At 33.0% G+C, this 25,208-nt stretch overlaps 3 protein-coding genes across 3 annotated transcripts; 1 reads left to right on the plus strand and 2 right to left on the minus strand.

Annotated features, from left to right (window-relative positions):
* Positions 1-2,659: 2,659 nt before the first annotated feature.
* Positions 2,660-5,623, minus strand: LOC120329313 (uncharacterized). The gene is made up of 6 exons (XM_039395898.2): positions 5,497-5,623; positions 4,902-5,246; positions 4,606-4,725; positions 3,821-3,937; positions 3,621-3,743; positions 2,660-3,312 (listed from the first exon to the last, which is right to left on the minus strand). Exons 1-6 carry the CDS (start codon positions 5,557-5,559, stop codon positions 3,181-3,183), a joined length of 900 nt encoding a protein of 299 aa, XP_039251832.2. The 5' UTR covers positions 5,560-5,623; the 3' UTR covers positions 2,660-3,180.
* Positions 5,624-13,256: 7,633 nt separating this feature from the next.
* LOC120330410 (uncharacterized) lies at positions 13,257-15,282 on the plus strand. Its single transcript, XM_078118601.1, has 5 exons — positions 13,257-13,386; positions 13,542-13,627; positions 14,275-14,466; positions 14,779-15,016; positions 15,226-15,282. Exons 1-5 carry the CDS (start codon positions 13,282-13,284, stop codon positions 15,280-15,282), a joined length of 678 nt encoding a protein of 225 aa, XP_077974727.1. The 5' UTR covers positions 13,257-13,281.
* Positions 15,283-17,924: 2,642 nt separating this feature from the next.
* LOC120330017 (crystal protein-like) lies at positions 17,925-23,688 on the minus strand. Its single transcript, XM_039396830.2, has 11 exons — positions 23,482-23,688; positions 22,775-22,895; positions 22,307-22,433; positions 21,829-22,039; positions 21,481-21,614; positions 21,150-21,358; positions 20,694-20,958; positions 20,402-20,562; positions 19,658-19,822; positions 19,312-19,460; positions 17,925-18,760 (listed from the first exon to the last, which is right to left on the minus strand). Exons 1-11 carry the CDS (start codon positions 23,639-23,641, stop codon positions 18,474-18,476), a joined length of 1,989 nt encoding a protein of 662 aa, XP_039252764.2. The 5' UTR covers positions 23,642-23,688; the 3' UTR covers positions 17,925-18,473.
* Positions 23,689-25,208: the final 1,520 nt, after the last annotated feature.

Below are 25,208 nucleotides of genomic sequence, written 5' to 3' on the forward strand. Positions count from 1 at the left end.
ACGTTTTACTATTTAGGGATACAATATTTGTTCTATATGACATGGCCGCACAAGTTTTCGTCGTTGTATTCGTAACATCAACCCCAATGAGCAATTATTTTCTGTAGCTGAAAAAACTGACATCAGACCAAGCCTACCCAGATCACATGAGGGAGGCTCTTGTAATTTAAAAATGCATTTTTGTCATATGACCCCTATCTACCCAGTAAGTTAGTGATAAAATGCTGATGATAATGTATCTCATTATGTGTGACAGCTCAGCAATCCGACTGCGATACTGAACACATCTGGTATTCGAAAAACTAGTGAACTGTATATAGAGTCCTTGAACTGCTGGTCTTTACTGAAAATAGTCTGAAAAATGCTATTTTATAATTATTCTATGTTCAAATTTTATGTCCTAAAAAATGTTTCGATTCGAGATACTTTCGATATATATGTATAAATATGAATTATGGAACTGGGATTTTATATAAACTCAATACATATAAATACTATGATATTTTAAGTCTTTTATACAGGTAATCATGCTTAATAAATTTTAAAACATATGAATGCTGGTATTTATATTTGATATGATATAATGTTTGCAAAAATTTCTAATTCAGTATTGGGTAAATATAAATTAACTTTAAAATAAGACAAGTTATATATAATTACAATATAATAAAAATACTATACAGTAATAAATTTTTGGTATTATATGTGTAAAACATATAATTATGCATATTATTGCTTTTCATGAAATGCAGGTCAAATAGTCGTTTTTCTTATTCGATTATATTATTCTCGTCGACTAGCATATGGGTGAATTGCTGCAAAATGTTTTTTCATCCAAAGTCGTGGATTAGTCGGAATTAGTGGAAGATTTATCCCAAAAATTTGAAAAAGTCCCTAACCCGTTTCACCGTGGAATATGGAATGACATGAATTGCGGACGAATTATAGTAAGAATACAAGCTAATTTTTGAGAAAGGTTTTTCTTGTTTTTATTTCAACTCGCGTACTATTTAAAGAAGCAGCGCTTTACGAAAGACGAATAAAAAGGTTTTACAAAAAACAACAGGGTGCAAACCCAAGTTATTCTGTCTAGTATATGAATTACATCATAGGTTGGGAACGAAGTGATATCGACAGTCCAAAGTTCAGCTTGTTATTTGATGATATAATATTTGTTCTATATTATTGCACAACTGACATTGCCGCACAAGTTTTTGTCGTTGCATAGTTACGTCGGTACTGGCAAGCCTTTTGAGTCATACATTAAGTCCCTCTACATTTAACATAAGCACTACAGAAAGCTTTCGCCGTCACTTCGCCGGCAGGTATTCGTTTGGTTCTCTTTTTCGTGATGGTGTGTTTAGAAATCCAATTTTCCAAAATTTATTCAGCTTAGATATAGGAGCTGCAACAGAACACTACAACAACTCATCAAATTGGGTCAATGGCATCATAATGTTTTAATCAAATTTGAATAAATTTTTAAAATTAATGTACAAGACTAAAATAATAATTACATAATTGCTATAATTTTATGATTTACATCTTAACAAGTCTGTGCTTGCGACCTTTCATGCCAAGGGCTGAAGCATATTAACCTCTACACCTTTTATTCAACTGTATTTATGTCTGGTTACGGTTAGAATATGATCAGACCCTGATGATTTTAGATTATGAATAAAAAGTTTCTAGCACGCTCAGAATGTTTGTATTATGGTATGTGATCTTCAGAGAATCTTGATTTTTTTGGCCATGTATTCTGAAATCGTTTTCATGCGACTATCGTAACTGAGCTATTAAAAAAACGCTAAGATTATTTACCCATGATTGGCACCCCCGGTTGTTAAAAATCCACTCTCGACTGGATGATAACTAAATTGTGACGAAGGAACCATCGGCGCGTGTGTCTGTGAAATGACTTTCCTGGGGTTTTAAAGATTTTGACTTGGTCTTTCAACTGCCGATATCGCAGTTCCTATCGCAAAATTACAGTTGAATGACTCTGTCCGTAATATCCTTCATGTGAGTAAAAATTCTAACATGGGTCGGCATAAAATGGTTTGAGTTATCTTATGAGTTCAATTTTCCCATCGATGCCTCGGGGGTTGTTTTATCGTAAAATCTTCCACACAACGGTTCAAATCCCATGGGGCAGCGGTTTCCGAACTTTTTGTACGTTTGGCGCCAAATTATCAGAAAAAAACTCACGGCGCGTTTACTAAAAAATTGCATTAATCCTATCTCATTGCAAGAACATTTGTATTTCCAGTAACAAGTTCGATTTTTGTAGTTGGGTATTTAATAGCGTAAGCTTAGATATAAGAACCGTAATTACTTGTATTTCGAGGAAGAAAACATTGTTTTGCTCCTTACGAAGGATAAAATTCATTGCGGGTTCCACAGGTAATAGTCGACCTTTTCAAAGGCTCTATGAGACCAAAAGTTTCAGAACCCCTGCAGTAGAGTAAGTACCTCGACTCCGTCGAAACCAAATACCAATCCAAGATAATATAACGATATGCCATTTATTGCAAATCATAAAAAAAGATTGCACAAAGTATACAACGTCTAGAAAAATTATTTAACTTAATTAGTCTAAGTTTATCAATAAAACCTTATGAATTTGCCTCGCGGCATGCAGGCATTGTTTTACCGCGGCCTTGGTCATATTGAGAGACCTTTGTCTATGCAAGAAAACACTAATTCAAGGATCACACTCAAGAGTAAAAAATATTGAAGCCTACTGTTTGAGAATATATATAGAAAATTTTACTTTACGGACAGAAAACAGAATTGTTTGAATCATGCTATTTTGGGTACTTATTAAAACACTCAGATTATAGGCAGCTAACACTGTTGCATGTCATCATACTTTCAGCTACCTTGTTTAGTCTTCAACGGGCACCTCCATAAGGCGCCTTCTGATATTGTAACACATGGTGTAACGTTGCATCGGGTACATAACTCGATGCCAGTACCGCCGATTCGATGATTTTAGGCACCGTTTTCCTTCATAGTCCGGCGAAAATTTAGCACAAATATATCTAATTACGGATAGACGCAAATATAAAATAACGCAGCATGAAAAATTATTATGTTAAAATAAAATTCGATGCGATTGCTTGTTTACGTTGTTTAACATGAATTATATGGCGATCAAATCAAGTCGTAAAATTTTCTTCACATCAGAACATTTGAATTATTGTTGATATTAGTGATGAAGCGATTTGTGTAGTTTCCGATCATCGCTCCGAGAACCGGATGAGTAATTGCCTGCTCCATGAGCAGTTGTTTCACATCGTCGACACTGGGCTAAATGAGCAAAATTTACAGTGTGAACAGAGAATATTTATCCGTTTGCGGTAGCTAATTCCTTCGATTCGCAGTTGCGGTTAGTGCAATACTGACCAATCAAAATGCTTAATGATGAACCTAATATGAAATCCTTGGACCCAATCTAAACAGTGGTTTATGTATAACATGCAAATCATTTTTATTGCAAATTTTGATTGGTGAATGGTCGAACTTTTGAATTAACAGTTTGTGAGCTTTTCCACTATCATGATTTGAATTTGTTCATTTGTCGATTAGTTTATTGCTTCGTTGCGAATATTACTTACAGATTCTCCATGCTCCTCAACGGTACTTTTCACAAATTCGAATTTATCTGGATGTTTACTGATTTCAATCTTCAATTCCATGTGTAATTCTTTTTGGTTCGCGGTGAATTTCGCCGTTAAAATCTGTTTTGAATAAGCATTATCAGATTCGTTTTAATATTGTGATAGGTTATGAAAGAATTGTGACATATTATGGTTACCTGGTTGTAGTTCCCTTCAGCAAAAAATTTGCCGTGTAGAACTGCAGCAAAACATTCCAATACCTCAGATCTACATCGATTTTCTTTCATAATTTCTACGTCTTTACGCAGATTTTCCTGAATATAAAGTTATTATGTCAATATTCGTATAGCACGACAAAATCAAGTGCGATAATTCCAGTAATCGCCAGTTTATTTCTATTGGGAACTGATTAGTGTTTACAGCCTAATTTCTGGGATCATGAATGCGTAAGTTATGCGAATTGTTGTGATATTAATTAAGTTACAAACGAGAATATCGGTCGGAGACCGAGGACTTATCGAACGGAGGTTAGGGGATCCCCCAAAACAGCGCTCTTACTCCATAGTGACACCGTGTGTCCCATCACTAATTTTTTAATAACTCGCTAATTATACGACATAATTTATCGAAAATCAATAGGCTTCTGTTCCGAACTATGATGAATGCACATGCGAAATTTGGAGCAGATTCAACTTCGTTTTCGTGAGATATCGCGTGTATCTAACAGACAAACAAACAAACAGACAGATACCTATCAACATAATAAGTAATAAGTAATAACTGACACAATAAAACGGCTTCTTGATCAATGCTATACTATGTCAATATTTTATATTCCGGTATTGTCCAAATAATGGCAATTCAAATCGATATTTGGAAAATGGTACAATTTATAGATCACATTATCTGCATACAAGTCTGGTGAAAAAAAGACAGATCGAGTAAAATATTGAATAAATTTGAAAGCAAAATATATACACACATGCTCTTTAGCTCGAACTTTATCCATTTTCTCGTTTTCTTTTTTGAAATTGTCCATGGAACACTTCAACGCTTTCAAATCGCCGACTATCATATCTATGTTCTGTTTCATAGAATCAACCTTGCAAAAAATCAAACAAACTTTTATTTTTTAATTTGAACGCTATTTGCATTGTAAAAATAAAATTAATTTTATCGAAAAAAATCGCCAGTTTTGTTGCATCTATTGATTTTTATATTGATCCTATCCAATTGCACTGATATTTCTATGGAATAAATCGACTTAGCTACGCTAACCTCTCCATTCAAGCTGTCCATGCTTCCCTCCAATATCTGGACTTTATCGGACAGATCTTTCATCAATTTTATTTCTTTTTCCATGTCGCTGTGCAAATCATCAACTCTGACGCGTACGGAATCGTCGCGGGAAGCATTATTTTTTAGGCTCCGTAATTCCCGTCCAAACTCAAGTCTTGTTTCTTCAATTTTCTCGTTCAGTGTCTGGATGATTTTCAGCATGTCCGACTTCGTCTTTTGTTGGTCTTCTCCGAGTTGCATGGTCGCCTCGCGGTTTGTCCTTTGGATAAGGCTAAGTTCACTAATCCATCTCTCGATCTTGATGAGTTTTGTTCGCATCCATGACTGAAATGTTTTTTTTTTATTAAAAACATTTATTGTTCACAAAAAATTACTTTGAACTGTCAAGAACTGTGAAAAACAGCCACCTTTCATAGCGAATGTCAAAAATAATAATCTGCAATTTCAAATTCTAAGAATGTGTCTGCTAGTCTGAGCTCATGAAAGATTTGTTTATTAGAAAGAATACAATTAGATTATATCTGAATTATACGATTGCGACTAGCCAGACTAAAAATATTGTAGTATCACTCACCTTTCCCTCTTTATTGCCACTTTTACCTACTTTATTATTTTTCAACACATTAACGTCGGACATCTTTCAAGAAAAATGTAAGCTGCTGCAAATTCGACCAAATTGTACCAAAAACGATCTTAAAAATAAATCATATATGTAAATATATATATGTAGTCGACGCATTTTATAGGGCGATGTACCTACAATATACCCAGGAAACCCCCAGTTTAAATTCTACTGTAATATTGAATAACATTCGTAATCAGCTATGCAAATAAATAGATGAAGCCCCATCCTTCTTTGTCAATTCGGTTGCCATAGTATACTGATTAACAATTTAGAGGCGTCCTAACTCGGGTACCTCTATTTGAACAAGCAGCGCTTTACGAAAGACGAATGATAATATAATGAGTTTACCAATCCTAAGTTATTCTGTTTCGTATATGAATGGCATCATAGGTATATAAAGCGAACAGAACGTTGTAATATTTAGGGATACAATATTTGTTCTATATGACATGGCCGCACAAGTTTTCGTCGTTGTATTCGTAAGATCAACCCCAATAAGCAATTATTTTCTGTAGCTGAAAAAACTGACATCAGACCAATCCTATCCAGATCACATGTGGGAGGCTCTTGTAATTTAAAAATGCATTTCTGCCATATGACTCCTTTCTACCCAGTGAGTTAATGATAAAATGCTGATGATAATGTTTCTCATTATGTGTGACAGCTCAGCAATCCGACTGCGATATTGAACACATCTGGTATTCGAAAATGCTCAGACTCACTTTTGAACCGTATAGAAGGTCCTTGAACTGTTGGTCTTTACTGAAAGTCTGAAAAATGCTATTTTCTAATTATTCTATGTTCGAATTTTATGTCCTAAAAAGTGTTTCGACTCGAGATTCTTTCGATTTATATGTACAAATATGAATTATGAAACTGTGATTTTATATAAACTCAGTACATATTTAATACTATGATATTTCAAGTCTTTTATACAGGTAGTCATGCCTAATATATTTTAAAACATATAAAAGCTGGTATTTATATTTGATATGCTATAATGTTCGCAAAAATTTCTAATTTAGTATTGAGTAAATAAGTTAACTTTAAAATAAGACAGGTTATATACTATATAATTACAATATAATAAAAATACTGCACAGTAATAAATTTTTGGTATTATATGTGTAAAACATATAATTATGCATATTATTGCTTTTCATGGAATGCGGGTCAAATAGTCGTTTTTTTTTTATTCGATTATATTATTCTCGTCTACTAGCATATGGGCGAATTGTCACAAAATGTCTTTTTCATCCAAAGTCGTGGATTAGTCGGGATTATTAGAAGATTTATCCCAAAAGTTTGGAAAGGTCCTTAATCCGTTTCACCGTGGGATAAGGAATGACATAAATTGCGGACGAATTATAGTAAAAATACAGGATCATTTTTCAGAAATGTACTATTTGAGGAAGTAGCGCTTCACGAAAGGCGAATAAAAAGGTTTTACAAAGAACAAAAGGGTGCAACCCCCATGGTATTCTGTCTAGTATATGAATTACATCATAGGTTTGGAACAAAGCGTTGTGGATAATTTAAAGTTTTATTTGTTATTTGGTGATATAATATTTGTTCTATATTATTGCGCAACTGACATTGTCGCACAAGTTTTTGCCGTTGCATAGTTACGGTGGTACTGGCAAACTTTTTAAGTCGTACATTTTAGGTCACGTAACTAAGCACCACAAAAAACTTCCGCCCTCTTTGTGCCACGTATTCGTCTAGTTCTCATTTTCGTGATGGTATGTTTAGAAATCGTTTCATTTTCCGATGATTTGTACAAAATTTATTCAGCCTAGATATTGGAGCTGCAACAAAACATCAAAGCGATTTGATAGCATCATAATGTTTCAATCGACTTTAAATAAATTCTAAAAATTCATGTGCAAGACTGAAATAATAATATCAACATAGACCGCTAATTGTGTTGCTTTTTAACATAATAGTGTTGCTATAGTGCGATCGCTACGGTTATTGCAGGAATTATCACGAGGTATCCTAATTGCAAACCCGAAACCAGTATGGTAGAAATGGGTTCGAATTATGTGAAAATCTTGAACCAGTTGATATTCCTTTAAGCATATATCTATATACATATGTAAATATATATAGAATTATGCGTAGAAAAGTTATCGGTTATAGATATTCACAATTACTATTTTCATTACCAAAATTCGAAAAATATTTAATCCTATGTAGATAAATTGATAATGTTTTGACAAATTTCCTATTCCACTTTGCGATCGCATCGAAGTACATATGACTTGCTGGATGGCGATTTGTCAATTATTTAACCTAATTCTCGAATAGTAAATCAACTACGCAATGGCAAATATGTCACGACGCATTAAAAACTGAATTTGCAAGCTAGTCGAACTAAATTAGAAAAATGTGTTACTTTATTTTAATATCTCATCTTGAAAATAATCTTATTACTAGATAATCAGAAGCCCTCAACAACAGAAAGAAAATTGCTCACATTCTAAAAACACAAAATTCAAGATTAGGTTTATATATTTCCTCAGGTCAAATAATTAACAATCACAAATAAATTTAAGCCTAAATTAATCGGAAAATTTGAATGCATCTGGAAATGCATACTTGATCATTTTTCCATTTAAGAATAGAAGTGGAATCTTCCTAATTGAAAAAATTTACTTTCGATAAAAAGTGATATTCCGATTATCGGAAGTTAATTTCATAAATGAAATCTTTTTTTTCACATTTGAATATTCCTCTTCTTTTCTTAAATGAAAAATGATCAAGTATGCATTTCCAGATGCATTCAAATTTTCCGATTAACACATATCCAAGAGATATTCTCACACTAACAAAAATCACTCTGTGTGAATCAATATTACCTATATCAGAAATGATATTAAAAACAAAGATCTTCAAGCTTAATGAAATTATATTGACAAGCTTTTGCTGCTTGTTGCTGAATTTCAACATTGACCATTCATGTATCTGCATGGATCGATTTTTAATTTTAAATAACATATATTCTTGGATTTTGTTGAAGAGTCTCAGTCAGTATCTTAAATAAAGTTTTAAAATATTAAATGTTCATTATTTCACTCCAGCCGTTTTCGCTTAGCTTCCCCCCCCCCCAAAAAAAAAATCGCCAATAGCATTCCTCCCTACTCTGATATTGATATTGATGAAAGCGTTTTTGAGAATGCGCTTTGATCTACTGTATTTCAATTTTTATTCGAACGGCACGGAAATCTTTTAAATTATTTAATTAAGTCTTTCTTTTGACATTTTTTCATGGTCGAAATGAATGGCTCGAAATGAAGAAAAATAATACGATTGATTTCAAAAAATAAAGTATAATATAAAAATTTTTATCTTAACCAAAAAGAAATATCACGTGAATAAAGAATGCTCAGGCAAATTTATAATTACATTTGTTATTAGTTATTCTTGCGTCGGAGTTAATTATTTAAACCTATTTTTAAGACTTCAACTATCATTATTCTATTTGTATGTTATTTGTAAACAAATATCGTTTTTGTATACCAAGTTTGTGCAAAAACTTGATTGCCGTCGAATACATGTTATAGTTATGACCATATTATCAAGGCATTGTACATTATATCTATTATATCTGAATCATAAATATCTTTTCTTGAAATTAAAGTTGGGAATCGGATGGTTCATAACAGGTCAATAGATCAGCCGGTAACCACACAGAAAAGAAGCGTGTTATTAACAAGCAAAAGCCCTACGAAATTCCCCTATGATTCATAGACGATATTTGAAATCAAATAAGATTGCAAATAATTTTTACCAAATTTAGGTCGATTTCACATTCACTATATATACTAGCATTCATTACTATTCAGCGTGACTTGTGGATGGCACGATCCCACGGGCTATTATAAATAAAATGAAATTTTATAAACGATCTATTCAGACGTACTGATTGACTTTGAAAGCACAAGAAAGCACTTTTGCAAACCGGGTTTGTAGTGTTTCCTTTTTCTATTGTGCTTCTTCGAAGCGTTCTGGAACATAGCGAAAGTAAATTAAATGAGTTTCACGATTGACCAAGCGTAGAACTTTAGATCTGCTGGATCGCAGGCTGAAGAATTTGGGTCAAATCTGTCCACCACTTCACCCTGGGTGAACTGAATTTAGTAGACGATGCCGAGCAAAAATATGAAGATTCGGATGCGCCTAGAAAGCGTTTTCGCATTTTTCGTGACATTGTGCTTATTCGTCTCTGCATCGAACAGATTGGTATTTAACTGAAATAAGGGCCAAAAATGATGACTGTAAAGAGGAATGTGTTTCAACTACCATTGCATCAAACAAATTATTCTTCTGTGGTTCCGGTACAATTGTACGTTAAATGTATTCAATTTGAAACCGATTACATACTTACGTTGACGCGCAATTATCTGTATTCAAATGTACCGATATTCGAATGCATACATAGGCGTCCGTTTAGTTATATCTATGTAGTGTATAGCGAAAGTGGGATGCAACTGGATTGTAATGTTATTTACCCCATTTGTATTAATAGCATGTTGAATTCAATGGAAATATGTCCTTTTAGCGATTTCCCTGATGATGATTTATCGTAGAAAAGGCTTTACTTTTTATGCTTCGTTGTATCGACAAATTTGTGGCGTGTTTCCGGCATCCTTCCGAGAGTTGAGGATTCAGTATCGAATTTCGCTATAAATCGAATTTTAAAATTTTCAATTCAAAGAAATTTGGATATATTCTTTTTGCAATACAGATACTCGACTCAATTTTCTAAAATGAATGTCATTAGTTTTTTTTATTGTTTTCAGAGAGTCGACATTAATGACCTGCGTCTTCAAAATAATAAGACAGTTGAATTGGCGATATCGAACAATGAGATCAACTTGACAGTTTTGTGGCATATATGACTGCAACTCTAAAATTGAGCACCAAACTTTTTAAGTATAATCTTAGAAGTCATCTTAAAATTTAATAATTCACGATACTAGCTAAGAAACGAAAAGAAAGTCCATGGAATGGACAAATGAATATTTGTACATATATATATATATATAAATATATATATTGCTAGCCATAATCAACATAGTTGTTAGAACCAAATTTAGTAATTATTTAATATGCGGCGTTGCTTAAAATTATGGCATGAGATAATAGATATGCAAAAGAGAGAAGTTTAGAAGAACGTTTTTCTGTTATAGTACTGTACATTGTTTTATATTGTTGACCACGAATCCACTTTATACCTGAATGTTTGAAAAATGTCCGTTCTCTTTACAAAGTTTTTTCCGGTGTATCAAACAAATCCTAAGATAGAATCTAGAAATTTTTTATGTATACAAATTTATTTGTATAGCATTTGTTAGATTAACCATTGACGTCAGTGAGTAGTTGACACCCAAAATAAATCTGCCAATGCGTTACCATTAAGTTTATATATTAATTTGTAAATGCTACAAAAATGTCAGTTCTGAAAGTAATATTTTTGTACTTTTAAATGTACTATGAACGTTATAAATATTCAAAATGTTGCATTATGCATTATTTGTTCATTAATAAAATTAGACAATTTTTCTCATATAACCTCCCCAATCGGGATTATAAACAGCTGTTATGACGTCACGTTTTCTTCTGCCATTACTTTTAATACAATTCTTCTCAACTCATTTTTGTATTTAAGCTATACATTTTTCCACAGCGAAATTGTAGCTTGAAATAATCTGCATATAAATTCGTATTGTAGTTTACAATGCAAGACTTTCGTTGTGACCTCATCGGGTGTGAAATAATGGCATTATCTTATGATGTCACAAATTTACAATTTTTGAACATCTTCCCCTACTGCCAATGTCGCCCTGGCTGCAAGCTTGCTTTCCTTTCCACCGACTTCCATAAACATAGAGATTCTTTTTATCACCGTTATCGTTGTAGCTTCTCGATTGGGTAACTGTCCGAAATTTTTTTTTTCTCATTTGTAAATCTGAAGAACACACAATTTTTTTTTGATACATCTTCGCAATTGCAGAAAATTTAAGTCATAGTTACAATGTCTGCATAAATATTGAAAACTGGTCCATACAATGTCTTTGGATAGTTATATATATATAGCCTATTCCGTTTCTTAGTTTTTGTTTAAATATGCTCATGTAATAATACATCATAACGTATATGTTTATAAAGACCTCATGTGACCAATGAAATAATTTTCACTAAATATTGTTTGTCCTAAGCTTTACAGGGGTGAACGGGCATGGGTGAGGAGACAATGTACACCGATGTGATCTCCTGTTGGTGATATCTAGTCCAGTCGTTTTATCGAACAATTCGTTGCATATGTTTATTCTGCCTGTCTTTTGTTTTGCTCGAGGTAAATATTAGATGATATATCGTAAGAAAATTTGATTCAAATTAGGTTTTGATAACATACGAAATACTGTTCAGTATCAAAGTGATTGCAACACTAGAAAAATTTCAGTTTTATGTGGAATTCTTCATGTCAATATCTCAAGTTGAAGCAGTTTTTGCAATATAGTAGACCGGATCTGAATTCTGTTTTCAAGTTTTGTGCACATGCATGAAGTATGAATCTATAAAATCTGAAGTATACCATTTGTAACACACGGAACGGAAAAAACAGTCGAATAAAAGCTATGTGAACATACAGAGTTAAAATAAATTTCATGAGATTTGGATTTTATTTAAATTTTTGCGTAATCTCAACTTGAAATCTGTCCGGTATAAAAATTGACAAAATTATAAAAATGCCTTCGAAAATTATCTGAAAACACTATTTTCTCGTTTTTTCTTTTTCAAATTTCGATTTTCAATCAGCGTCGAGGATATATATAAACGCAGATTTTATCGTGAAAAAATTGTTATTTTTTGTTTATTTTGATTGATGGTTTAATCGATTCCTGCGGTTATGCCGCAGAAGGGTAAGAACGCAATGTTCTGCATTAGACGATTGTGTGGTTTGGCCTGAAGACAATTCAAAGTTTATCTGAACTCATAAAATTCGTACAGACATTACGCCACTAATTACAAGATGATTGAGTCGCACTCCTCCAAACTGTGAATTGACTTTAAAAATGTGAACTGAATTTCCATTATTACCTAAAAGACTTTGAGTAAATAAAATATATCTAACTGGTTTGAACAATAGTGGAATTAATGACAAAATTTGTCTCTAGTTTTCTAGAGACATTATAGTTTGTACCAACTATTTGAAAAAGAACCTCAGAAATATAATTACAACTGAATAATGGACTGATCATAGAAAACCCACATAAGCAATTGCTTGGGGCAAGGGCGTTAAACTCGCAAAAGGATTTTCAAATACCCGATTTTCCGGTTTTGCGTGCTAATGGTATTTTGTTATATAAATGTTAAGATGGTATTCATGAGCTAAAAACGACACAAACTAGACTAAAGAGAGAGATTTCTTACTAGCATTAAGTCGATACATTTTCTTCTTTGAAATACATCTCTACAATTGGCTGCTTGAAATTTTTTTTTATTTCTGATTAGTTGAAATTTACAACTCGAAGTTGAAATTTTATATATTAATACCAAAATAGTTGTACCGTCACATTAAGGGCGTTTATTGTATGGGAATGACAGTATTACCTGGGTATAATATTGAGAGTGCATAATTCGTTAATAGTTCTAAAAAAAAAATAAATCAAGATTTATTTCAGCTGCAAGAATAATTTTAATCAAACCGAGATAACTTGTATAAATATGAAGTATTTGGTTGTATTCCATCTTCTCATTGTTGGTGTCTTTGGCACCATGTATGAGAACGAAGTCAATGTAAAGCAACACTTCGCTAGTTTTGACAAGCAGGTATTTCTTATTGTAAAAGTGATTTACTCAGTAAATCATTAGTTTCTAGCGTTTTTTACACATTATTCAAGTTAGAATACAACTTGCTTATAACTTGCTCAACATCATTTCACGTGAAGTATCAATTGTATTTATTTTTATTTTTTGCATTCAAGGTATCCAAAGATGAGGCGGATAGGTTTCATTATCCGACAGACAGAGATTTTGAATTCCACAAATTTCCAAATTGTGATACTTTCAAGTAAATATTTTAGAATGCCCAGTACTTATCACATTTTTCAAGCTTGCAGGGGACTGGAGGATGAATTGCACATTGCGGGAAAATCGGACTCAGTTTTCCGCAATGTTAATTCGAATCGTATATTTTCTCTGTAAACATGAATACATACATGTACATATGTAACGATTAGCTAAATTGTTGTTAAGATGATATTCATTGTTTGGAAAAAAAAAACTAAGAGACCTATTTCAAATATTCAGTAATTAATGATAGTTAAGCCGCTAAAAGCTATTTTAATTTTCGAAATTTTCTATAAGCTCTATGAAGCACGATATCTCACCCCAAATTCTACAATGCCAGTGCTCATTGATTTCCGATTTTGATTTGAAACTTTTAAATGGTGAGATGAGGTTTCAGTGATTGACGCATAATTAATCTACCAGTACTTGTGTACGTCAATGGATCTCTGTGACTATTTTAGAATTACTCTATGGATTTCAAAAAAAAATCCATACTGTTTCGACGACACCCAGAATGAACTTTGTGTTTCCACTGGCAAATAATCTCAATTAAAATATAATTGAGATTCTAGAACTCTATATATATATATATATATACATATATATGAATTGATGTCTCAAATATAAATATGTAATTCATTTCTCTAGGTTATTCTCGGGTCCGGAAGAATCGTGCACCGCTTCTAACCATGTCAAACAACATCATATTGATCATATTGATCGCCCGAAAACAAGCTGCAGTGAGAAGATATGCATTCAGCGTTCGCATTTTGCTTCAACAAAATGCACCAGAGTGGTCAAGTTATACAAACCTTACGTTCACAAAGCAGTTCAATGCAAGTTCGTGTTTTTTATATTAAATATTATCATAATAACAACATATATTGTAACTGCATCCTTAAGTTGAAAGCGTATGTAGATACATATTCTTACGATCATATAATGTGTGTAGATCATTGCTGTACTACTACTGCAAGAAAAGCGTAAATGCTTCCAGTTAAATTAGGTTGCATTGTTTATCTAATTCTTTATTGTTTATCTAATTTACCGCTCAAAGGTAATTTTTTTTACGCTATATGCGAAACACCACTGGGGTAAAATCGAGTGAAATGATACAATGTCGTTCAAGAAGTTTTTTTTTCAAATTTCCAGAATTCCAGACCAACATTGTGATCATGAAGAAACTAGTTCCGAACACCTGTATCCTTCTCCGAATGATCACGTTCAAAAACACAATCATGATCAAAGCTCTAATTTGTATCCATCACCAATGAAATCAAAACACGAATCTAAAGGCCAGTGTAGATGTTCCACCATATGGTGTTACCGCAGCATTCTAGCAATCTACAAGAACTACGGAAAACTATACAAAGGAAATGTTGATGTGAAAGTATGTAGAGTTTTTGAACTCACATTCCCTTTCTATCTTCTTGAATTACCTTTTACTTTTTTCGTGCTTTTTATTTTCTTTTTTAATCTTCTCACTCATCCTTTTATGTTCACTGTTCACTAACATCTGCCAATATCATTTCATCTATAACCCCCCTTTTTTCTGTACGTCGTTATCGAGTAATATGTTAATGAAACATTTATTTTCAGATTCCATGCGGATGCGATTGTAGAAAGCACAACAATCACAATTTCCCATTACTTTAGCAGAAATTGAATAACATTTGTACTCAATATAACATTGTCAACAATAATAACTACAGTATATACATGTCGATTTATATGGTATATTGTTGCAATCGAATGAGAATAAAAAACTAACTAATAATAACCGAGTTTCCTAGGAAGATATAGTTTTAAATCCTCGAGAGCCATGAGCTACCATTTACACGTTGGTAAAAAAAACATTTTTGAAGATTATTTGTTAAATGAATACAATCATTTTGTCTGAGCACCTGACAGCAAAGTTTTAGAGATTAGGACTTGAGCTTTTGAAATATAGTAGTGCGATATTTTTTTTGGAATAGGGAACCCATCGCCGACAAAATAAGGATGTTATAAAAACCCAATAGCACTGATGAATTGACTATTTTATGGTAGAACGCTGATAAAGAGCATTGGCAAGAGCAAATGACAAACGAAATTTATTTGATTCGTAAACAAATATCGTACTATAAGCGGACTCGAGGTAATGCCTAAAAAATGAATTTTTCATAGATAATCCACAAAAGAATAAGCTGACACGGCTAATTTTATGCCAGAATGTTTTTCGCCCCGTTACTAGTCCAAGTTCAATATAAAAATAGCTAACTGGGATGGGGCAAGCTGTCAGCGATAAGCGGATACGCGTGCCACCACAAGCCATCGTGACATCCGCAAATTCCAACGTGTGAAGACGTGATGTGAGGACGCTAAAATGTTTCACAAACAGTCGAAGCGTTTTAGCCCTATTTGAATATTTTGGTCCCGAAGCAATAAGCGGTAGATTTAAACATCAATCAGGAACAATATCGCCTTTCCTCTCTAAAATCATTCAATCTATCCTACTTTACTGGCAGTTATTTTCTTTTAATCACGTTGGGAAATGCAGCGTATAAAACGACTATTCACCTGTACAATGACAATGATAATTCAAAACGCCGCAAATCTAAAATACGAAAATATTACTTATATTAAGTCATGGCCTTATTTGAGAGTGAAAATTTATAGAATTCTTCTCAGGATGAGTCGTTTAGTTTGTTACTCAATATCTCGCGTACCACCAGAAATAGACCAGCGTACCACCGGAGAGCGTTACGGGTCCCGCAGGTTCGGAATTACTGCTCGGCCGTTTACACAGATATTTCATATAGTAGGTCGGGGGAAGTCGGACCCACTAATAAGTTAATTTTAAATAACTCTTCAAATAATGTCGTAGCTGCATTCGTTCTACGTTCGATTTATGCACCCACCCTCCAGCTATCTTGCCACATTTGCACATTGTTGCCATAGCAACGAATCGGAATTTACGCCCGATTTTCAGCTAAAAAAATATCGGGGTAAGTTAGACACTTTGTGGGCAAGACGGACACACACCAAAATAAATGGTGTCTAAGATTTCGGTCATAAGACTTCGGTCAACGCCTAGATGGCTCAAGATTCTGTCTCTTAATTTTTTTTTAAACAGATCACTTTTCTTGCATATTAAAAAGTATGTCAGTCTTACCCCATAAAGGACATAACAGGGCAATATTCAAAAGAGTTTGACCAGTTTTAGGAAAACTAGAAATTTAAAATTTAGTTTGCACTTTTTCAACTGCAATTTTTATATCTGCATAATCTTGGGCGTATTTTATACGCATATGGAAAAAAAAATTGGACGGGTTAAGATGAAATATTACGCCGGGCCTAACTTCTGAGAGACCCAGTATAAATATGGCGATGAGTGTGCTTTTGATCTTTGTTGTAAAAGGATACTTAGTACCAAAAAATAATTATTTATAAGTTTCGATGACGACGTCCCATTGACATTCTCAACAGACTATATTGAAAAAAATCCTCCCACCTCCCCCTTCCAAAATCCACCCTACCTCTTAAGTGACCCTGCCAACCCAAAAATGAGTACTGGCAGTCTGCTAAAGAATTTATTCTATCTAATGCAACTACTTTCAACAAATAAACAAAATAGAACCGAGTTCGCAGACTTTTCCGACTAAAATTATTCTTTGCCACCACGTTTTTCTGTCCCAACAGAAACACCCTTTCCCCAAAAAGCACCGCCTTGTAAGTTGTCGAGCCTGAAATGTGAAATCTTGGTTTTGTCGTTGTCCGCATGATGACGCTCTTTCACGCGATGCGTTCTGAGCGACGAAAAAGCGCGAGGTGTCGCTGTTACGAGGATTTTATTTTGACTGACCATCATACCCCGGGTGTCCGATTTACCCCGACCGAAGATGTATGGTAGCCAAATTTGTGATTCTCGAAATTGACATGAAAGAATTTCCCCGCTTTTTGTTTCGTGTGGTTGCAATGCCAGGTGTGATGAAATACGCTCAAAATCATTAAAATGGTGACCATGGCGACATTCGTTTATGTATTGTGGCCAAATAACTAAATGAAAATAGATAGAGATAAAGCTCACGCTGACGATTGCGCGATGTTGCAGCATTGTCGGAAACGTGTCTTTATGACGTCGAGGACTCGATAGATTCAACTCGAGTCCCTTACTTATTACTGCAATTCGCCGATTCTGCTAAATTATGAACTCATGTCGTCTCCAGTAGTATGTGAGAAGGATTTAATAACTATATTCAAAACATGCTTTGTTTTGCATATTGATCTATTTGAATATACATCATGTTTTAAATACTGCATTTTAGACAACCTCTGACTATTGTCACTATTAGCTTACCTACTCAACTGCATGGTTCATAAATTGAAATTCGTATTACTATACGTTCTACAATATAGTTTATTAATAATTGTAATTACTATTGAAGAGTCATACGATATATTAAACAAAGCGGTGTTTCTGTTAATGAAAAAATCTATGAGGAATATTTCAAATATATATTATCTTCATCCTGTGATAAATTATTAGGGCATAAAAAATGACACACATAGAAAGTTACGGGATTTCATTGAGAATTTTCAAAAACAGCAATTCAAAGGAAAATAAATTACAACTGTAAAGAATGTACTATGAACTATATGAAAAACACGATTAAACGGCACATGCTGTGGCTATTATTACTGTCCAACTAAAAAGATCCGTGTAGCATCGCTAGAAAGTAATATTTACCGAACTAAAGCTGCAATTTTGACTATGTTAGTAGGCAGATATTTATTAATTTATAAAATAATCATAAAAGTAGTGAATTTAATATTAATGGTATATCATTATATCAGTGATACCTAGGTTAATAATGTCGTGACATCATGTAGCACGTGATTACGATCATGTGAGCGGTAACCAGCATTATTGTGTTCACACTCAGTCTTGAAGCGTGACTCGTTGTAGATTCAGATGAAGACTCGGTAAACATTGATGTTGAATTACTGGGCGTTTCCATGGTAGATACATTTTTAATAAATGGACCTCCATAACCAAGATCATCCCAAAAGTCACAAATTTCGGCTCTAAATTCATACCTAACCTCACTAGATTGCGAACGGATGTACATATACGGCCATGGTTGACTTGAACCTGTAAATATCAGGTAATGCGAGTGTTTAATATTATAAAATGGCTAACCTCGAAATATTTGATTCATGAAATGGAATTGACTATTTTATTCGAATCTCACAAAATATTAGAATTTTCACATCGCAATTTGCAGTTCCTATAAGTTGACAATGTTCAAACCAACAATCGCGTGGGTGGTATAATAGTTAAAGCATCATATGACAATAATTCATGAACTTTCATATAATAAGCGTCTATTTCATTTATGATCACTTAGGCGTAAACTGACATAAAGACGGAGAAAAGGTTTACTTTAAGCGATATGTCACATGAAAAACTGTTATATATTTTATTTTTAATAATTGTACTTAGCCAGGATATACCAATGAGACATGCTAATTATGAAACATATATTAACTACCTTATTATAATTGACACGGATAAGTGATGCGAAAGTTCGCAAATAATATTTTAGTGTAATAATCGTGTAACAGAAGGGAAATTTTTTTGTGTCTAATTGACAAATTGGCGATGAGAATCTTGTACGGATAATAGTTAATCATAATACTTACCGTCACCGGTATTGTACTTAGGCCATGATGGAAAATTTTCTTCAAAGTTTAACAAACCACTGGACGGGTTTCCTGTTTGAGCGAAGCCAGCCCAATATATGCTGAATTGATTCTCAACAGATAAGTGATCTTCCGTGTAGGTTTCGAAGCTGAATAATAGATTTAGATAAATAAATATAAATAGGTTTTCAACAAACTTGACCCAACTGATCGATAACAAATTCAATAAAAAAATGACACAAAGTGATGGCTGATGAATCGTATTATAAGAAGTAACTTTTTTTAGATTAAATTTAAAACCTAACGCACAGTGTTTTTTCCATTCCTAGGTTTCCTTATTACATACCTAACTTCTTCAACTGTTCTGAAAACAAATGGCACATCAGCTGAATGGTAAGAATAATAACATCCAGTGGCGTTTCCGCCATTCGCATAAAAGCAACCCAGAAAAAGTACCTTTTCATCAAAAACATAATAATACACGGAAGCAGATGTCGTATTTGCTGCTAATCTAAAACAATGTAATACAGTAGATAAATATTTGAGATTTACTTAATTATATATATTGGGATATTTTTCGGCGCTCCACAAGTGTGTGTACCAATATGGAGGTAACTAATTTTGTTCGTCTACTTTACATCAAGTGCGTAAAGGAATTGAAACCTATGTGGGTACATTCACTTGTCTAACATTGACAGTACCCGAACTCGTAATAGAACTAAAATACGAAAAATCGGAATCAAATTATGGCCTAACCTTAACCTGGGACACACACTACGGGAGTACCCATTTTACAACGTATTCTCATTGCTCTAATGATAAAACTAATAAATCATATACTGATGTGAAATAGTAAAGACTTATTTTTCGTCAGCAATGGCTATTGTTTCTTTTATTCGGGCATGACGGAACACCTGGTGAGTATCATGGTTCGTTTCCAAACAATAATCTGTTCTGGGAATTGACGTTCTATTTTTTTTTTATTTTTTTTTTATGTCAAAACTTGTGTCAGCGACAAATACACTGGTAGGTCATGAACGTTATTTCAAATACTTTCTAAATGTTTTTACAGTGATATATAGTTAGTTACCTTGCCATATGCCTATTTGGACATGTGAATGTGTATTCTGTTGTCTGCTTCCCATAAGTTACTCGATAATCTTCACCTTGATTGGGTGGATATATTTCCATGTATTTGTCAACGATGCTTCTTGCCATTCCTATATCACCAAATGCGTCAACATTGGCAGCCTGAAACGAATTTTCAAACTTTCTATTACTAATAAAATACAAATTAAATATTATGTTTACATAAGGTCTCACTATTTGTTGATCTATTTATGTTGACTAGAACAAAAACATACCTTTAATCAATAACTTACAAAAAATATATTTTCAGTGTAGTTGAATTGTTTTGGAATGGAAAACATGATGATGTCGTACTCTTCGGCAGTAACACCGATAATCATATCTTTTTCAGAATTCCAATTTCCGCTCCTGTATAACTCCATCGGCCAATCGGTAAATTCAACCCCATCAATTATAGGTAGATAAGTTTCGGATGTATAAAGCCCAAAACCTTCTTCCTGAGCCGTCGATTCTTGTACCAATTGTGTTTGATTTATAATATGTTGTGCGGACGAATTGCTGTTAGACGAAGATATAAACAAAAAATATGAATAATGCTATAAATTATATTAGAATAGGAATTATCATAGTGGCTCCAGATTTAATTACACTAAAGCAGAAAATAGGATAAAATATAATACATCACATCAAATAGAAATGAAAAATGTATCATGACCTATATACTCATGTTGCCAAAATGACAAGCTTACATTAAACAAGCTCTTTCGTCTCCGGTACATCCTAAACTTTGTAATAATCTGTTAGTAATCCTCAGTGACATCTCCGGTGAAGGATAATAAAATGAATAGGCAGCTGGATTACTTTGTTGAATTGAGTTCGTGTAAAGATTTTTACTGATGGGGGAAAGTGTATGGAACATGACAGATTGCGCTCCAGCACTGTCTCCAAATATTGTGACCTGAAATGAAAAGAAAAAATTCAAAAACACCACAAAGCATGAAGCAGTATGTAACTTGAAACATTCCATTTCTGCAAATAGTTTATCATTTCAACACTTAAAATACTAACGAAACAACAAACCCTGGTTTTATCTCCTCCGAAATTTTCAATATTTTCTTGGACCCATTCTAAAGCAAGTTGCTGATCTTTCAATCCTTGATTTCCACCTATGCTATTTTCTTCTGCTTGTTGATGCATCAAAAAACCTAGAGGACCTTTGCAAACATACGTAACGCTGTTTATACTCATTATACGTAGATAGTACGTAGAAGGGTGAATTTTGCCAAATGAAAACATGCAGTGAATCGTAATTTGATATGAAATGTTTGTCGTTCAACATTTGCGAGTGCTTAGATTTACATAGGTTTTTTCTGAACCAAGTACGGACATGATACATTATACATAAACTATTAAAAAGATAATTTATACCTAAACGGTAATTAATGGTAACAACCACTGTATTTGTGAAATTGGCAAGTTCTCGTCCGTCCGTTCTCGGCTGTGTTCCTGAATTTATTGTAAAAAATCCTCCATGAATATAGAATAATACAGGAAGACGATCAGATGGAGGTTTAGAAGAATCACTCAAATCCAAAGACGATGGCGTGAACACATTTAAAATTAAACAGTCTTCTTTCATCTGCAATAATTCACAATACCAAATTTATTATCATTATAAATTGTAGAGCCTTTGTTACAATTATTATAAGGTTAACTATAAAACAACTTTTAACTGATTTACCAAGAAAACGATACATACATACAATGCAGTTTGTGTATTGTTAATGGGGGTTTTATAACAATTTTATATTCTCTATATATATATATGCAAGTTATTTTCAATGATGAGCTATATATAACGATATATATTTGTTAGAATCGAAGTTATCATAATTTCACCGCTTACATTTAAAATACATTGTTCTTCAGTGACAGATTTACAAACATCCTCGTATTGATAGCATTGAAGGAAGTTGTTTGAAGTTCCATTTATATGTTCATGGGGTATTGTAATCTTTTGAGGCGGCTGAAACCTGAAAATCAGTAATAATATTTATTTACATTGCCTCGGCATAATTTTCAATAATATTGGGGTACTTGTCATTTTATAATTACTTTTAAGTTTGTTCGTCTTATAAATGTACGATTGAAGATATCAAAACTTTTTCAGTGTTTTTTAATATGTTTGATTTATTGTATTGATTTACTATTTGTTTCTAACCAAAAAAGCTCGGCAATTAGCGGATCTATCTTTATTGGATAAATAATCACATTTACGATAGAAACATTAAGATGAATATATAGTTTCGGACAATGTGCAATAGATATTGAGATGAACTTTTGCGCAAACTTATTGTATACTGAAAATACTAACCTTAACTCGCCTATGGGTGGTTGAGCATAAGGAATCTCCCAAAATGCATTGGATTCGGCGGTCTTTGCTCCAGAAACTAATCCCGACGAGGTGTTTACTTGAGGGAAATCCAGTGTAACTTCTACAAATAAAGCGATGTATCGAAGTCTATTCACGTGTTTTAATAATATTTTGTGCAGTTTCATTTATTCAAGTACTATTATCAATTACAAATCGTTTTTTTTCAAATTTAGATCGACATCGTAACTAATATTGGTATATGTCAAACGTAAAACGATTATGTTTCGTTCCATTAATGGAGTTCAACCATTTTTACAGAAACTTATTTTTCTGCACCTTAGGTTGCTTTGCTTCGAATTTTGTTAAAAAGTTTCGAATACCAAGTTTACAAGCAAAGAACAAGAAATATTTCGATTATTTAACTAACAGTTTAGTTTGCGTGAAACTAAGTACATTTCCTTGCTCTCTATGCCTTTGCGCAGGTGGATGCGTATTACGCAAGGCTGTATGCGTATTACGCAAGGATGCTGTAGCAACAGTGTAAATGGCTATTCTATTCAATTCAAGAGTCTTGCTGCACATGAACACAAATACATTTCTGTAACGTTTCGTCTGACCGAGGTCAGAAATATATTGTGTTCGTGTACCGCACGACTCTTAAATTGAATAGAATTCGATTATTGTTGTTATTTTGTGTTGAAACATACCACTAATTCTTCTCGATGCACGAACAGATTCAATTTTCAATCGGTTACTTTGTACTTCGCGTTTATATGATTCATACAAATTAGGGCCATTTGGTACATTTAGAGATTCTACAATAACAATCCCATAAAATGCTATGGCAAATGATATTTTAGAAACCATTATATTTAAACAATAAATACAAACCAATCTGTGTAAAACAAGTTCAAAAACAACTTTTGATTAGGATTGTCGATTAGATTATAATGACTTCAACGTCAACGCATACTAATTGTATATTGAAGCTAAAAAAGCATTCCAAGATGGGAGGAGTTATTTAAAAAATAAATAGTTAAGTGTCATAGACACGATCATATGTGAATGTGAGGCATTAAAAGTGGCTAATTTACAATCGACAGCTAAATTAAGAAATTTCGGCATTAAACTATACGATTAAAAAGCACTCAAGCAAACTGGATCAAAATTTTAAACAACTCAAGAAAGATTTTGTATAGTTTTTTATCAGTAAGATCCGAACACATATTTCGTCTTTAAACACTCTACACCAGTGGTTCTCAAACGGTGGGGCACGCCGCACAAGTGGGCGTAGACAATTTTTTAAGGGGGCGCAAAGCTAAATAAAAATATGTTTTTTTTTTTAGATTCGATCTTGTTGTGAACTCCCAAAATGTAAACTTACAAGAAATCCATTCATTGTCAACGAGTACAGTCTGCCAGAAAACTGCCAAGAAGAATTCTTAGAAATTAATTCAAAAGACGACTCTGGAACAATGCCACTCAGCGAAATCTGGGTTGAATATGCGAAAGTGTACAAAAATGTGGGTGATGTTTCTCTGCGAATTTTGATACCATTTTCTTCAACGTATATATGCAAAATTGGGTTCTCCACTCCAAAACACGTGGACACAAAAGCCCTAAACCAGCTTCCCTATGAAAGCGATTTACGATGTGCATTTTCCAACACAAAACTTCAAATTAAAGATCTTGTCAGTTAAAAACAACTGCACCAATGAAAATAACAACAAATTTTGCTTGTTTTTAAAACTCTTCAAATATTTCATTATTTACGTCCACGTATTTTCAACGTGTATTTTGAATAAACCATACTTTCGACATACTATCTGTTCTTTGTAACTTATTGTTAGCTAGTTATTTTTGTGGTAGTGCGCGAGACTTGACAAATTCTAAAAACCAGGTGCGGCTTAAAAAGTTAGAGAACCACTTTTCTACACCGTTTAAAAGAGTGAATGCAATTATAGAATTACAATATATTTTTTGTTTTATAACAATGTCTTTAAGTGTGAATAAATTTTATTGCAGTAAATAGGCGTGCGATATATATGAGTAAAATGATAATAAATGAAAAAAGAGACACAACATACTCCCTGCTGCATTTAAATAAATTAACTATTTTCTGATAATTGAAAATATGGAATGTTCAAGAAAAGTCAAATAATAATAAAAACCTATATTTAAAGAGCCATATTTAGAGCTAAGTGGAAGTTTCCAGATCAGACATACAAGGTCAAGAGGAACTGAACTAATCATTTAATTGTTATACACCTAGGTCCTAGTTATAATGATAATGTCTTTTGTATAGGCTACAACTAAAGTCTGAAATATCTGAACAAATATTTTTCATATAAACACTAAAATCAACTTTTTTTAATTTTTTATTCATATATATATTTTTTTATTTAATATATATAATATTCACAAAATCTCTATA

The sequence above is a fragment of the Styela clava genome, chromosome 12 (assembly GCF_964204865.1).
Source record: "Styela clava chromosome 12, kaStyClav1.hap1.2, whole genome shotgun sequence".
In the NCBI taxonomy this organism is placed as follows: domain Eukaryota; kingdom Metazoa; phylum Chordata; class Ascidiacea; order Stolidobranchia; family Styelidae; genus Styela; species Styela clava.